The sequence below is a fragment of the Musca vetustissima genome, unplaced genomic scaffold (genome assembly GCF_032173495.1).
Source record: "Musca vetustissima isolate MV318-11 ecotype Yass unplaced genomic scaffold, APGP_CSIRO_Mvet_v1 utg69497, whole genome shotgun sequence".
Lineage (NCBI taxonomy): Eukaryota > Metazoa > Arthropoda > Insecta > Diptera > Muscidae > Musca > Musca vetustissima.
In genome coordinates this window covers 118,646-135,585 of record NW_026883721.1, presented here as the reverse complement: position 1 = coordinate 135,585, position 16,940 = coordinate 118,646, and the positions used below count along the sequence as shown (strand labels likewise).

The window sequence follows — 16,940 nt, the reverse complement described above, 5'->3', positions numbered from 1 at the left end:
CGTACGTTAAACGGATCAGCATCTGAAATAAAGGCTCAGCATTTTCCAAATTTCAATTTTATTTAGTTGAATTTTCGCGTCAAGTACAACAAAACAAGAAACAACAACAGCAATGGCGGATGTTGAAATTATGCAAAGCGTTTCGGAAGTTTCCAAGAAAACGAAGAAAGTCAAGAAGACCTCGAAACGTCGCGAGTCTGAAGTTCAAATAACCGAAATTGAACAAACCGCCGACGAAAAGGGGTACGTGTCGTTTGAACGATAATAAAAACCAATGATGAAAAAAATTCATTTTGTATATCCTTGCGGAAAAATATAAAATAAAAAGTTTCCTTTAAAGGAAATCTGTGGAAATGTGAAGTGATTTTGTGTTTATGGAGTATTTATGGACATATTTCATTAAAAATTGTGTAAAATATTGAAACTGAACACATTTATTAATTATGAAAAACATCCTATATAAAGGACTAATTTTTAACTGGAGTCTGCTACGGGAATTACATACAATTTAAAAAATATTTATTTTATATTTAAAAAAAATTATTCGCGATTCCCCACTAAGAGAAATTTTGTGAAACTCAAAATTATAAGATTAAATCAAAAGGATTAAAGGATAGATTTAAGTATAATATAAAGCATATCGAATTTATATGAACATTATGCTATAAAACATCCCAAAACGTCCTGTAAAGATTAAAAAATTATATTTTATTATATTAAAAGTGTAATATTAATATCTATCCTCCCCTTTTTGTGGTACAAGATATCCTGAAGAAAGATAAAAGATTCATAATACCAATGATTTTTATAATGATCCTGAATATATTTTATTAAAATTCAATCTATTCTGTTCAACTACGTGAAGGATATTTCATTACACAAGGATGTTTTATTTATTCAACTTTTTTGTAATTTTCAAAGTAGCCGCATTCCTTATCTTGCTCTGCACCTCCTTCAAAGTCAATTTCCATGTCCTCAAACTTTTCAAGGACATCTTCGAAATCGAAATATGATGGCCCAAGCATTAATTGAGTTATTACCATTTGGAAGAATTATGGCAGATCCTAAGCAATATCAAATACAAACCAATTTTTTTGCCAAAATTCAGCAATTTTGGAGAGAAAATTAGCTGTCAACGTTTGGTGAAAATTCGATATTTTTAAACAAAGTTGACCCATTAATTTCCCGTTTTTCTGATAAAAAAGGCGCTGGTTAAGTGATACATTTCATATATCCTTGATACATCGGCCGTTATGATCTTATAAATCTTCGTTTGAGTTGTTCACAGTGCTATCGGATTTAAGTTCATCGACGAATTTTTGAGAGGGATAATCCACGTTGAATGTTGTGAAAATGATCCCACGAAAATGTTCGCAATTTAATTGCATTATTTTTTTGGCAAATTGATTTTTCAAATCACTATAAACAACACAACACATAGTAGTACGTCATTGCTGTAAAGGTTTCCAATGGAAGTGTGAGATGGCGACAGGTACAACTTAGTGTTACCTTGGTCAGAAATATATACAGCAGACCCACTATTGATTTTACAGTGCTCAGTGTATAGCTATTACTCAATTTCCATATTTTGAAAGTCGTTGTCACATTTCCACACAAATATACTATTTTTTGGCAGTTCAGGATTTTTATTTTCTCAAGGGAACGATTAATCGATTTAAAACTTTTGGTTTAGTGTTTTGAAAATTGAGTTCGAATTGAATTTGCGTTCGGCTATCTTCTATGGGATTTTTTCCATTTTAATGATAAGGTTTTGAAATGCCTCCTATGTCATTTTCTCACAAAAAATAGTATTATATAAAAACAATCATTTATTTTTAAAGAGTTAAATCAAATTTTATCATGTTTAAAAATATCAAACACAATGTTCATATTTTTAGTAAATTTAAAATCTTATGAACTACATAAATCCACAATTATTATTACAGTTTATAAAAAAACAGTTTCTAAATTAATTATATGAAAAACTCCTAAACCAAACTCCAACACAAAAAACACAATTATTTCCAAATACCAAAAACAAAGCCAAGCAAATATCAAAATGAATTTTACAAACGACACGTTACTCCTTTGACTAAATTAAAGGTACAACAAATTATTCCCAACATGTTTCAATCATAAATTATATAAGTGTTTAATATAACAGTCCACTACTAATTACAAGTACACAAAATACAAATACACATAACACACAAAAAGCTACATAAATACAAAACAAGTATATAAAAAATAGTTATATACATAAAAAATCCATAGAAGTGAATTTTACTACACAAATAAATATTGCACAAACAAAAAAAAAATAACACAAAAAAAATTAAAAAAACCAAATACACCGCAATTAAATTTAAAGTGAAACAAACAAAATACAAATGAAACACATACACAACACCAAATAATTTATATTCTGGTGATTAATAAATCCACCAACTAATTTTACTTACACAAACACCCAACACAACAAACCAAAAACAAAAATATCTCTACAACAAATTTAACAACCAAATCCACTTGTCAAATAAATCCCTGCGAATATACATGCCCACTCTACACATACAAACAAACAAACAACCACAAACACCAACACTTTGTTAAATTTACTTGGCCTTTCCCCTAGTGTTCTTGTCATTCTTTGTTCCTTTTGTCAATTGTTGTAATCTTGTCTATTATATGTGTATTGTTTAGTCGTATCTGTGTGTCTTTAATTGTGAATGTGAAAACCCAAGTCAAATATCAACCAATATCTGTAAACGGGTTACCAACAACAAAAACGTCTCTTTATTTTATTCTTTTACAGTTAATTTTCAGTGGTGAATATACAAAGGCCATGGATAAGGACTGGCATTCCGGCCATTTCTGCTGCTGGCAGTGCGACGAAAGCCTAACTGGCCAACGTTACGTCATTCGTGACGACCATCCCTATTGCATTAAATGCTACGAGAATGTCTTCGCCAATACATGCGAGGAATGCAACAAGATCATCGGTATCGATTCGAAGGTAAGTGCCAGATATTCTTATTTATACTCTTTAGATTTTAAAGAGCTCAAATGATATCTCACCTCATACTATCATTAGCCGAATAAAATCCGTTTTATCTCGATATTTAAAAGAGAACATTAAATATATTTAATATGAAAAACTGGACAATGCAGTACAACTGTGCGCATATATCGGCTTCGGATAATTTAAATTATCTTCCTACAATACATTAAATTTTATGTATGTATATGAATGGTAAAAAGTTTGATAATATATGTAGATCGTTTGCAAAAGACGCCATGCCTCTGCGATTGATATAAAATGTTGCAAGGTTTATTTTAAATCGTTTCGAAATTCGCATTTTTCCTAATGTGCGGGAATAAAAAAATATATCATGTCAAAAGTCGTATTCGAATTGATTTAAGGCAAGGTGTGACTTCTCACATTGCCATGGTCCATATCCCTATGCTACAAGATTTTTGGAGGGTGTAAAATTTCTATTAAGAATGAAAGCCCTTGGTGAGTATATGAAAACCCCTGAAGAAAAAATTCGGCATAGGTCAAAGTTCGGAGATATGCTGGCGATCCTACTACACTTGAAGAAATAGCTTAATATTTTGATTTGTAGTTTTTGTATGTATTTTTTGAGATTGCATTACATCGCATTCATTATAAACTATAACTGTCGCATTCGTCCGAATAATTTTCTAAAAACATAAAAAAACCAAAAAAAATAAATTTCGAGGATGAAAGAGCAGGGTTTCTAAATTTTTTGAACCGGATATTCGGATAATAGAACCGATAATAATACGGTTTAATAAATTTAGCACGGTTTTTACTAGATTTCTAATGATATGCATATAAGGTATTGAAACCGGTTTTTTGTTATCTGAATATCCGGTTCAAAAATTTAGAAAACCGGATCTATTTTCCTCCAAATCAAAATTTAAAACTATATATTCAAGTATAATAGGATCGCCAATAATCACGCCATATCTCCGAACATTTGCCTATGACGAATTTTCCCTTCCTTCTCACCAAGGGCTTTCATCACCAATAGGAATTGTTCACCATGAACAATTCAAACCATGACCTCGATTTTGTCTCACAGAGTAATCATTCGCATTCTATTAATTGTTTTTCGAATTTTTATTTTATTTATTTATTTTTTATTTTTGATATACGTTGCTTAAGCAAAAAAGGCGACATTTTGCTTCGAAGCATACCTCCCCCGAAGAACTTTCGTTGGATTTGGTTGGTCTTGGAGGGCATTCTAAAGCACCGTGATCGTATTTATGGCCTACACAACTAAGTTTGTGTGGACCAAGAGTTTGTAACGCCACGAAATATTGGTCCTAGGCTGGATAATCGACTAGCTAAACTAGCCATGTATGTCCATTATAATTCAAAGTATCGACCGCAGTTATGCACCAATCGTCACAGAATTTAGTATGTAAATTCGGTTTTAGACAAAAACGACATCAATTGTTTTTGGTAATGATCTTTTGATACTTGGAGGATGAAATGAACCAAAAACTTTAATTTTGTCTACGTTCTTGTTTGTCTCTTTTCGAAGTCATATGAAGATCAGACAATATTTAGCTAGACTTTTGTGTGAAAAATGTTTATTCCAAAAGGACATAAACCTGAGAATGCTGAAGTTAGTTGTGTAGGGTATGCTTGGATTCATTCGCCAGTTTATAGTATGGTACTTCATAGCCATACAATTTTGTTAATTCCCAGATGTGCTCCTGTTGTGATAATCCAGTGCATCCAAGAAAAATGGTTGAGCTTTTAATTGATACCCACTATAGTGATATTAGGATTAGAAAGACTACATATCTGGCTGTGGTATGAACAAAAATTAGCAAAATGGCAGACAGAAAACATTTATTCTAGTTCATAAGAAAAATTTAAAATTGTATTTCTTAGAAGATTTTAATATCAAACTCGCATGAAATTGTTGGTTTATGTATTAGAGGTACATAACTATGGGATGCCCTAATTACATTCGAAACATAGCCGATTTGAGTTGAAAAACGTGCTCAAAATCTCCTAAATACCGAATAATGCAATGTCCGCTTATATGCGGTCTACCTCTATACATTAGTGTTTGAGACAAAATTAACAGTTTTCGGTACAAGATTTCACACCCATTGGTAATTAAAATACTACATTACAGTCAATTTAAACGCCTAAACCTCGGAAATTTCAAAATATATAAGTGAACGAAAATAAAGTGAACGAAAATCAATCATCATCATTTTTGGTGGGAAGAGTTGCTACACCACAATACCAATGCACCAGCTTGCTTTGTTAGGCAAAGTCAATTTTGATTTTTTTTATTAAAGTTTTACATGCAATTTTCAACGAATATTTTCATGTTATCGGCAGTAACTCTTAGGTTTATGAACGATCTCAAAATTCGGGACAAAGAACGTATCAAGGCGTCGATTGGTGATACAACCAGGTTTTAAACCGAAACGTTTTTCTTTCAATATAGGATGCCGTACACAAACCCTCATATAAGGAATATTCATAGAGGATATGTGAATAAGTAATATTCCCTTTGCCAAGGACGGATTTTGTCAGAACCTGCAAGTTTCTCTATAAAATTACAATGTAAAAAAAAGATTGAATAAACACAAAGTTGTTTATAAATCCGAACACTGTGCCATAAATTGATTTACTACTCTTGTCCGACATACATTTGTCATAATTACATCATTTCTAATTTGTTAATGTTGTTGCTGTGGCTGTGTTGTTGTTTTTATTATTATTATTATTAACACAACTACAAAATGGTTATATAATTTTATATTTCATGTTCGCGTCTTCATTATTATTTTTTTTCTTCTTGTTCTTCTCCATTTTCGTTTCGAATTACGCAGTTTTGTTGCATTTCATTTTACGATATTTTTTGCATTCTAACAATTTTTAATGGCCGGTGTCGGCGGCCATCGTCTGCACATTTTCTTCGGTGTGTTTGAGTGTCGATGCACTGACTGCATTTGTTGCTGCTGCTGCTTCTGTGTGTTTTTGCACTCTGAATTGAACCAAATTTCCAAAAATAGTCTGGAATATTATTTGCCGTTTGGTGTGTGTTCTTGTTTTTTCAATTTTGTTTTATTCATCAAAAAGAAACCATTTGTTTGGTATACAGAAAATATATACGATATTTATTTAAACTATAAAACATTGTTGATTTCGTTTTTTCTTATTTTTCTTCTAAATTTAAACAAATCATTTCTCACATCACCGTTCGCAAATAAAAACAAACAATTTGGGTTGAATGGATTAGTTTCAGATGTGGCGGTGTTGATGATGTTATTCGCTTGACTGGATTAATGCATTGTTTCTAAAATAAATGTTTACTTCTCACTACTATTAGTTAAATGAATGTTATTTCGAAATTTTTGGCAAATTGGTATTTTTGGTTTTGGTTTTTTCCCCAGAATATTTAATCAAAGATTCGATTATTCGATTAAAAACTTGCCCAAACAAACTAAAATACAGAATAACGGTGGTACCTCCATGCTATAGCTATATCAAAACGTGGACCTATATTGATAAAATAATAAATTATTGCCAATTTGATTGAAAATCATACACAAACTTCCCAAAATACCGAATAATGGAAAGTAGCGTTATATGGGGACGGTTCTAAAAAGTGGGCCTATATCAATATTTTTTTTTTTTTTTTTTTTTGATAGGGAGATTTGCCAAATGTACCAAATGATTCAAAGTACCAAACTACAGCCAATTCGATTAAAAATTTTTACAAAAATCCCCAAAATTTCGAATAATGGGGTGGGTTTACTTGTACCAATATATCACATTTTCAATAATAAACATCATACGAATAATAACAATGTATGTGCAAATTTTCAAAGCATTATCTTAAATACTGCGAGCCAGACAGCCGGACATGTACAAATCGACAAATAATTTTATTCTGATCAAAATATACTTATACTGGAGAGCATAATAATAGTGCAGAAAAATCATTTCACTAATTAACTGTTTCAATTTTTTTTATTACCATAATAAGGGAAAATATCGGATATTTATTTTTTATGCAAATAAAAACACTACTTATAAAGGGTGCGAAGAATGATTAAAATACGCTCTTTCTCACGAATGCTCACTGGCGAAAATTCGAATATTTTCAATTTATCGCGAATTAAAAAGTTACAATGAATGAACAAGCATTTGCAACCTCTCGCAAATGTTCGCATTGCACGAAAAAATCACGACCGATAAAATTTCGCTGCGAGCGTCGTCGATTCATTCTTCCGCGAGCATTTGTTGCTGAAGAACATTCTTTTGAAAAACTCAAAAAACAAATATTCGGGAATGCTCGCGAACACTGTTAAAAACAACAACAAACAAAAATATCATTAAAAAAACTAAACACACACATACAACGAATGAATGTGTGTGTAGCAGAAAGTGTGTGGAATAACAAAACACATGTCCAAGAACTAGTGAGTTCACGAACGTTTGTTGTTGCTGTTTTGAGCATTCGCGAGAATTCGAGAATGTTTGTTTTCATTCGTGAGAGAATGTCAGAAAGAATTTCAACCACCAAACGAAACGAACGAACGTTGTTGTGCGCTCTCACTCGTTTGTTATGTATGTGCGAACATTCTTTGGCGAATGCTCGCTTGGTAAATTCATTCGTAAAATGAGCACAAAACGAAAAGAATGTATTTTGAATCATTCGCTAGGGTTATAATCATGCGCACCCTGGTTATAATAAACCAGAGAGCGGAGAAGTATAGCAGAATGGGGACGACCGTATGATATCCTTCACAACTACCACTGACTTCTAAGTTTCTGCGAATCTATATTCCGAGTGTGGGAAATATTTCGCGATATTTGCACTTTCTTGACCGATTAGATGTCAATAGCTCTTCTGTGGCATCATTTGACCAGCTTAATATCGACCTTCATTATCATGAAAACCATTCGAATTACTTGGTCTAATCGTCTTCTCCATGAAAAATTTGTGATATTCGAAATATCTTCTGATCATTATCGAAAATTATACACGTCGTCCTGAACGTCATGTAACATTTCCAAGCCATCAACTCTACATTTTCCACTCTAATGTGCTAATGGTAATACTAAAAATATAAGAATACATAGGACCCGGTTATGTTTATTGTATAACTCTCGCATCCCGATTTCAAATTTCGAAGAGTTTTAACCGGCTGCTAAATGAGCATACATTATGTTAAAGGCTTTTAACTTTTCATACATGTCTTTGAAGACTTATGGGTCGATTACGGATGGTATCCATAGTTTAGTGGCTTTGCCACTTGCCAAATTTGAATTATGGATGGCAACTGTTGTCAGTTGCTTAAAATAGAATTTTTCGGCAACCATTTATTTCTGGTTGCTGTTTAGTCGTGTTTAGCAATAAGAACTGAAATTTGGTTGGAATAATGGTTAACATTACTACAAAATGGCGAACATCTTCTTTTAGGACCATGATATGTACGTGTATGCCATCTATACATCCGACAACACCCGGAACTTTGTTTTCTCTATTAGCCGGACAACTTCGGTCAAAACCACCGACATTGTGGATTGAGCCATGCCAAGGTTGAAGTCATTGCCTCCGCAAAAAAACCTTAGAGCTTCACACACTTTTAAGAGAGGGGTAGCCGTCGGGTTTTTGGGAAAACAGGGTTTAATGCATCAAATAAGTACACAACGGCATTTTTAGGTAGCCGAAAATACGCCTTAAAGCTAAAATGGGCAGTTGATTGAACATTTCTCTAAACAGAAACATCTACTCACAGTACGGATGGTAGTTCTAATGGATTGGATTTATCTCTTAAATGCCTTCTAATAGATTATACGCCTTGCACATAATTTTCATCATCAAAAAATAGTTCCAATGACTTTTCATCACTTATAATTAGTTTTTCTGAAATATTCTATTCAATTTGTTGTTTGTTTACAATATTTCTAGTTGAAGAAGTGCCAAAACAGTATTATCGACAGCAACTGAGAAAAGTTGATATTCATACGGTCTGTTCCAGTACTTTAAATAGTAAATCTAGTAAAAGGGAAACATTTCAAAATTGCTCTAGAGTACAAAATAATTTGAAAAGTTCCAGAACGCAAATCTAGTAAATATACCATCATTAGATGGTCATACTTCAAAATCAACATAACAGGCAATCAGTAGTAGGCATACCTGTTTTCACTCGGCCAAATTTCTCGAGCAGGGCTGCCATATTTGCCGATTTATCGTCATTTTGACGATTTTTCACTCTAAAAATGGAAAATGCCGATTTTCCGATTTTTGCCCCAGAATTGCCGATATTTCAACAATCGACACAAATTGTCTAACCTTTTAATTTAATACGGCGTTACCATACAAACATATAAAATTGGCAGCTTTAAATCATTAGAGTCTAAACGCAACCAGAGAGTCACGAGTCAACGTTATACTTTTTCGCCGGCGTGAAAACCAAACGAATGAGTTAGCGTTAGCGGCACAAAATGTCAATTATTTGTTTTCATTTTCTGACAGAAAATTTTACGTTGTGCAAACCAAAATCAATTTATTATTTAATAAACAATAATGTCAAGGAATTTGGATAAAATTATTGAAAAAAATATTTTTCTTCCATTTTATTAATAATTCATTAAAAAACATCCACAATCTTTGAAAATATTTGTTTTTTTAACAGTACTGCCATATGTTTTGATATAAATTATCATTAAAATTTGGCAGCACTGTTGATTTTTACCTAAAATACGGCAACTCAATTGAGAGCAAGTGAGAAATTTTGAGTATGTCGCTGAGCAAAAATGAATAAAATCTATTCTAGCGTCATGCCGCTAGACGCGAACGTCAGCCGTCGCGATTTGCCGTTGCCTATAAGAAACACACGGCAAACGACTGTCGCTGACTCTAGACTCTATGGTTGCGTTTAGACTCTTATAACTATCGGCGACACGCCGCAGCCGTTTTCAATGGCTTAGATATCTGCATTTTTTGTCAGCATTGTACTCTGTCTAGTTTACATTTTACATCATGGGCACGAACAATTTTTTAGAATATGATGAAGTATATTTGGGTTTATATGCAAAAGATATTGTTTCAGAAACAAAACTTTCCAAAAATGACATAGACAAAATAGTTAGCACTTGCATTAATTTTCATATAGAAATTGAAAACCAAATATTAAAACGTTTTGATTTTAGTTTAAATTCATTTAAATGATTAAAACTTATTGATCCTGGAAGAGTAATGAAGAAGGGTAATAATTCTTTTCTAGATATTTTAAAAGAATTCCCCGATTTTATTTTTGAAAATGAGAGGCAATCTTTAGACTCCGAGTTTAGGGAGTTAAACTTTCTGAATTTTGAAGAAATTTTTGAAAATGCAGAATATAATTTAAAAAGTTTTTGGAAAAAATTTCCGAAATTAAATGTGGGGACTCCAATTTAGCTTTTCCAATTTTGTCTAAATTTGTACAAAGAATTATGGTTCTTCCACACTCCACAGCAAATGTGGAACGAATTTTTAGTCAGGTAAACCTTAACAAAACTAAAATTAGAAGCTCACTCGAGAATGATTCATTGACGGGATTCTTTATTCTAAAGATTACCTCAAACTAAATAATTCAAATTGTTTTAATATCAAAATTGATAATGAATTACTAAAAATGTGTAATAAAAATATGTACTAGTTTGTAAGTTATTTTTATGACCTGTGATATACGTAAATCTGAAAGATCTCACTAGAGTACATAATAATTACTATATTTTAGAAAAATCTACTGTTTTTGTAGAAAAATGAATCTTTTATGTTATTTTTTTATATAGAATTATTAATGTAATAAACAATATTGATTTGTTATAAACCAAAAATATGAATTTATTTATAAATTATATGCTGCCGATTTTTAAAAATACAAATGCCGATTATGCCGATTTTTTCTGAAAAATTGACGATTTTTCATGAAATTTAACTGACAGCACTGTTCTCGAGTAAAAAGTTTACAAAGAGAACGCCATTTTGTTTTGTGCTCTCTCAAATTTGATTCAAAGTTTTACCAGTTTTGTGGGTTGAGGAACGGTTTTCGTGTAAAAAGTTGCAAAACATGTAAAATTAGAAGATTCTTGTAGGTTCTGGAACGGAACTATAATGTTAAATTTTACTTCAGTGGCGTTGCCAGTAGAAATCGCAACTGAAGTTTGGTTGCTATCCATAATCGACCCATAAATCAATTTTATGAAACTGAGAATGGGGGGTCCCCTCAACCACTCCTTATAATCATGTTTATTCCATGGTCAGACCTCTTTCTCTGTGTAACATTTCATGATGTTAGGGTCATAAAATCTGGGGCCGATAAAAATAAAGTTGTTTGTTCATTCCATCCCCTAAAACTAACCGATTATTATAAAAAACAATTGGGATAATCTTTGACCAGAACTGGACCCACTATGGCTAACATTTTGCGGCGTTACAAACTGTTGAGGCCGCACAATGCTGTAATATCCTTAATAAATAATATAAAATAATAATAATAATATTTATGTAATATATTTAACACATTCGTTTAAAAATTCATTCATTTAATTCATTTAAAAATATTCAGCTGGCCTTTAAGCACAAATGAAATCCCTTATAATTCAGCAGTATTTGTTATTTTCAAAAAAATTACAAAGTATGATCAATTATCAAAAATATTTCAAATATTATGCATAAAAAAATATTTCAAGAAATAAATTTTATAGATTTTTTACCCAGAATAGCCAAAAGACAAACACTTCGAGAAAAAAATGACTAAGCAATACAAAAAAAATATTTTCATACAAAATGTCTGATATAAATCACAATTAATATGAAATAATAAATATTAGGGCATCTATGGGGCGTGAATAGAAATATTTCATAAATCATTTTCATTTAAATGTTTTTTTTTTTTTATTTATGCCAAAAAATATTTTAAATTGTTTGCCTCAATTTTCTCTCTATCTCTTTCTTTAGGATTTGTCATACAAAGACAAGCATTGGCATGAGGCCTGTTTCTTGTGCTTCAAGTGTCATCTGTCGTTGGTGGACAAACAATTCGGTGCTAAGGCCGATAAGATCTACTGTGGCAACTGTTATGATGCCCAATTTGCATCGCGCTGCGATGGATGCGGTGAAGTGTTCCGTGCTGGTAAGTCGAAATTTTTTTTAATTTTAATAAGATATAATTTTAAAATTTTCCTATTATTATATACCAATAATTCCATCGAGTATATTTAAACTAAAATCCTGGGGTTTAAATTTAACAATGTCTAGTAGTTAACTGTTCGCCACAATTTCCTTTATTAAGAACCAATTTTAATACGAGTATACGATTTTTAATTTGATTTAATCTAATGACGAAATGTCGTTACAATGTCAATCAAATATCAACGATAATTACTGCTGCCATAAATGTCTTAATTGAGTTAATTAAAATATTTGCTACCAGTTTTTTGTCAATTTGGAAAAAAAAATGAATTTATTTTTGGAATCGACCATAATTATTGTTTACTGCAGGTTCATTGATTTTATGGCGCAAACAAAAAACTTCGCTGAAATTGAAGAGTTTTAAATGAGAAGCCACCCACATGTATGAATACAAAAAAAAACCCTGAACTTTATTTTATGAGACTAATAAAAAATATTGAATCATTCGCAAAATCCCAACTAAATAGTTTTAATGAGTACAGTGGAACCCTTCTAACAATGAAAATTTTAAAAATAATCACAAAATTAGGGTGCTTTCACAACAGAGGGGTCTACGATCCGAAACGACCCGAGTCTTACTCGGTCAACATCTATCACCTCAGCACATTGTTTAGAGTAATATAGCTACAACAACAATAAAATTAGTATTTTGTTATCTCATCTCTTTTCTTCTGATTTTTTTTTCATTTTTGAGATTTTACTATAGAATATTTATAACAAAATATTGTTCATTACATTATAATTAAAAACTCCATGTGTAGTAAGAGGATTGCTATGAATTATGTATTAATTTTGAAAATAAAAAACAAACACATAATTTACATTTTTTAATTAAATGATCTTGGCCAATTTGGGAATATTCACGATCTTGTTTCAACTCGAATGTGGGCCTGTAACGTTCTTTAGGTTAAGTCGTACGCCCAAAGTGTGTATGTTGTTTTTGTTATTCCTATGAAAATTTATTACCAAATATGATTAGCCATGACAATAAACACTAAAATACAACAATTCATTTTGTTGTTTGCTGGTGTTTTTTGTTTTCCTGTCAAGTGCAATCAAAGCAAACAACAAAGTCATTGCCACGTCCATAATACTTTGCAATATTTAACTGACTGTCTGTCTGTTTGTTGTTGTTTTTTATTTTTAATTTTTATTTTGAAATATCGAATTCATAGCCAAATCCTACACCACTTGACATTTTTACCTTCATATTGTGAATATAATTTATTTGCATAGTTGTCACTTGACTTCAGTTGTCTGTCCAATCACTACCAATTCATGGGTCGTCGTCAATTGAAGTACATGCGGGTATAAGAGATTCGATTTTTGTTGTTGTATTTTTATTTAAGGTGGGCGCACCACAATTCATTTTAAGAAAAAAAACTTAAATAATTTGTATTTTAAAATTCAAGATTTTGTTTACAAAAAGTGGTTTCCCTTTTCAGCAAAAAAACGCAAATAAACTTAAACTCTGAAGGAGAGAGAGAGTGAGAATAAGTGAACTGATGATGCAGGAAATATAAAAATAATTAATATTAATTATTATTGTTTTATGGCAACTTTCACAATGAGTAGGCAAACGAGATAAATAATATTTATACCCTACACTACTACCTATGTTGGGAGGTTAGTATAAGTTTGTGTGTGTAATCAAGACTTTGTAAAACCACGAAGTATTGGTCCTAAACCCTTTTAGCATACCGTCGTATATCGCTAGTTGAAGCAATCAACTATACTTTGATATCAAAGTATAGACGGCTGTTATGGAGCAAACGTCATGCAATTTGTCACATGAGATCGGTTCGGACTATACCTATATTTTTTGGTAATAATCGCTAAATACTTAGGGAATAGAATAGACCAAAAACTTCATTTATGTTGGGTTTCTGGTCACTCGAGAAATCAACATTATAACCCGAACACCATGAACTTTTTACTTTGGGTGAAAAGGAAAAAAATGTCCTTGTAGATGTTCAGTCCGTCAATACATGATACGGAAAAGGTGACAGTTTTTAAAAAGAGATTAGTAAATAATTCGAAATTTTACCGTGTTCGGGAATCAGCCCCACAAACAGTTGAAGTTCAGTGGTAGTTCTGTTATAAAATTAATTTGTAGCACAATTCTGACCATTTTGTGGGGGAGGTACCAGAAGCAGTGGACCGATATTCCCAACTTCGAACATTAACAAAGTTTGGTAGAAATATTACGATGTACAAAGTTTGGATGAAATCGGGCAGTTGTCTTGCGCAATAGCCGGCCGGACAGTCAGAGAGACGGATGGACATTTTAAATCAACTCCAAATTGTCTGAAACAGGTTTGGTCCTAAGAAATATCCATATTTTTATGAGGTAAATTTTTGACGTATGAAAGTGTATATACCCTCATTAGCCATAAGGCTGGTTTTCAAAATCTTCCTTATTACACTTTTTATGCATTTTTATACCCTACGACAAAAATGTGTCTCATCAAAATATTGACGTTAAATCCCATATTTCTTTGTACCAAATCAGTTTCACAAAATTTGGATTTGATTTCCAAATGTACGTCTGTTTTCCAGACTGGCTGGTGAACACAATAACTATCGATGGGTATAACCCAATCTATCAACACATTGCAAGTCGAAATATTTCTTCCCAGTATAGAACAAAATCGAAGATGCGGAATACAATGTGCAACAAATTCGAGTTCATGATCTTGGGGGTGGACAATTCCTATAGGAAATTAAAAGCTTTTTTTTTTTTTTTTTTTTTTTTGCTGGCGACCCTATTGTACGAGGAAATTTAGATTTTCTTTGTGGATCATATCGATTCCTTGTGAGTCCTATTCGTTCTTAATTATAGTATTTTGCAAAAATAGTTGCTCATAAGATTTTAGGCGAGGTCCTCAAAGACTTGAACCGATATTTATACGCTTTAATGGTCTATTCTCAAATTTATCCGTTTTTTATCACAAAGCCCCTATATTTAGACATGTATTTCAATAAATTTGTTTCCACCTTTCTAAAGATATTCATATAATATATGGAAACCGGTTTATTATCCGAATATCCGGTTCAAAAATTTTGAAACCCGGTTCTTTTTGCCTTAAAATTTGTTTGATACCTATATGATTTTGGTAACAAGAAACGCGTAGAATTAAGAATAAACAAATAAAACATTAAAATAACGATTGCACGTCTTTGATGAACCTACCTTTTTGCAGAATATTGCGATGATGAAAAATTACATCTTGTGATAATTGGAATCCGGTTCAATAAATTAAGAATGAAAAAGACACTCAAGGAATCGGGTTAGAAGGACGAAATGTTCTACAAAAAAATTCCTCATTCGATTTTAGTGCAGAAATGTAATCTCAATAAAAAAGTACATACAATAGCTACAGATCAAGATATGAAGCTATCGCTTCAATTATAATTGGGTCCACAGCAAACAAAAAATGATCTCGCCATATCTCCGAACATTCACCTTCTTCTGCGGTTTTCATATACTCAACATGGTCTTCTATCGCCAATACGAATTTTCCACCCCCAAAATCATGCGGCTCAGTGATATGGACAATGACAATGTGAAAACTTACACATCGGCTTAAATCAGTTCAAATCCGACTTTTAACATGACATGCAATGATTTTTTTTTGTTTATTTCCGCAAATTAGGAAAAATAGGCAAATTTGGAAACGATTTCAAATGGCGATTTTTTCCTTGTGGAGTTTTCATATACTCACAAAGGTCTTTCATAACCAATAGGAATTTTCCACCCCCCAAAATATTGTGGCACAGTGATATCATTTCACTCCTTCTGTTCACACCACAAAATCATCAAAATTTTTTAAAAACTAGTTTTTTTTTATAATATAATGTGAACGAAGCATCCGATTTGAACTAAATTTTGCACTGCCTAATATTTAAGCCTAGCTTGATTCATGTTTGAAGATGGGATTTTATAAGATCACTTCTTTTAGTACCTCAATAGCATTTTAAAAACTTGAAAATTTAAAACGGAAAATAAAATTTGAAACAATTTGTGTTTTTAGAACACCCTAATAAACACCGTAACACGCAGCCAGAACATAAATTATAATTTTGTTTATATAGAAGGCGGTGGGTATCGTAAAAACCTTGCTAGCCATTTATTTCCTTTTTTTCTTTTCTACAAAAAATAATTATAAACTAATTATTTAAAAAGTCAGCAGGTATTGAAAATAAAAAAAATTGGTTGTTTAGACAAACTGCCCACTGGAAAACGAAAACAAATGGCAACAAATTGTTGTAGCTGATGTGGTTGTATAAACATTTTGTGTGGTTAACATAAATAAACAAAAACATAAATTCCATTCCAACTAAAAATTTTGGAACATAGATATTTCATCGAATCGTTTACAATGGGAACGGTTGATTGCTGCTTGATTTTGAACTTTTTGGTAACAAAATTTACTGATGCCGGAATGTAGGTTGTTATAAAAAAACTAATGTATAGGAAAATGACGCTGATAGGGATAATATTTTTACTTACTTTCTTATAATAATATTCTAATATTTTCTTTAGAAGCTCAAAAATATTTTTTTAGCTTCCAAAATTTTTTAGATATTTTTTGATTTTGTTGTTTTTTAATATGTGATATTACATCATTTTTAATTTCATTTAAATTGTATTAAATCCAATATATGAAATAAACATTAAACGAAAAT

General features: G+C 31.6%; 2 protein-coding genes across 5 annotated transcripts in view; both read left to right on the top strand.

Annotated features, from left to right (window-relative positions):
- LOC133330736 (eukaryotic translation initiation factor 4E1) overlaps positions 1-16,940 on the top strand; it is a 158,357-nt gene that overhangs the window by 84,389 nt on the left and 57,028 nt on the right. The window lies entirely within an intron of this gene.
- The window catches only part of LOC133330735 (four and a half LIM domains protein 2), a 283,851-nt gene that overhangs the window by 234,366 nt on the left and 32,545 nt on the right, over positions 1-16,940 (top strand). For 3 of the 4 annotated variants that reach the window (XM_061539142.1, XM_061539143.1, XM_061539145.1), the window contains 2 exons: positions 2,816-3,016; positions 12,018-12,192. In XM_061539142.1, coding sequence (XP_061395126.1) covers positions 2,816-3,016; positions 12,018-12,192 — 376 coding nt within the window. Of the gene's footprint in view, positions 1-94; positions 244-2,815; positions 3,017-12,017; positions 12,193-16,940 lie in introns of those variants that run through there. The other variant, XM_061539144.1, reaches the window with a different exon arrangement.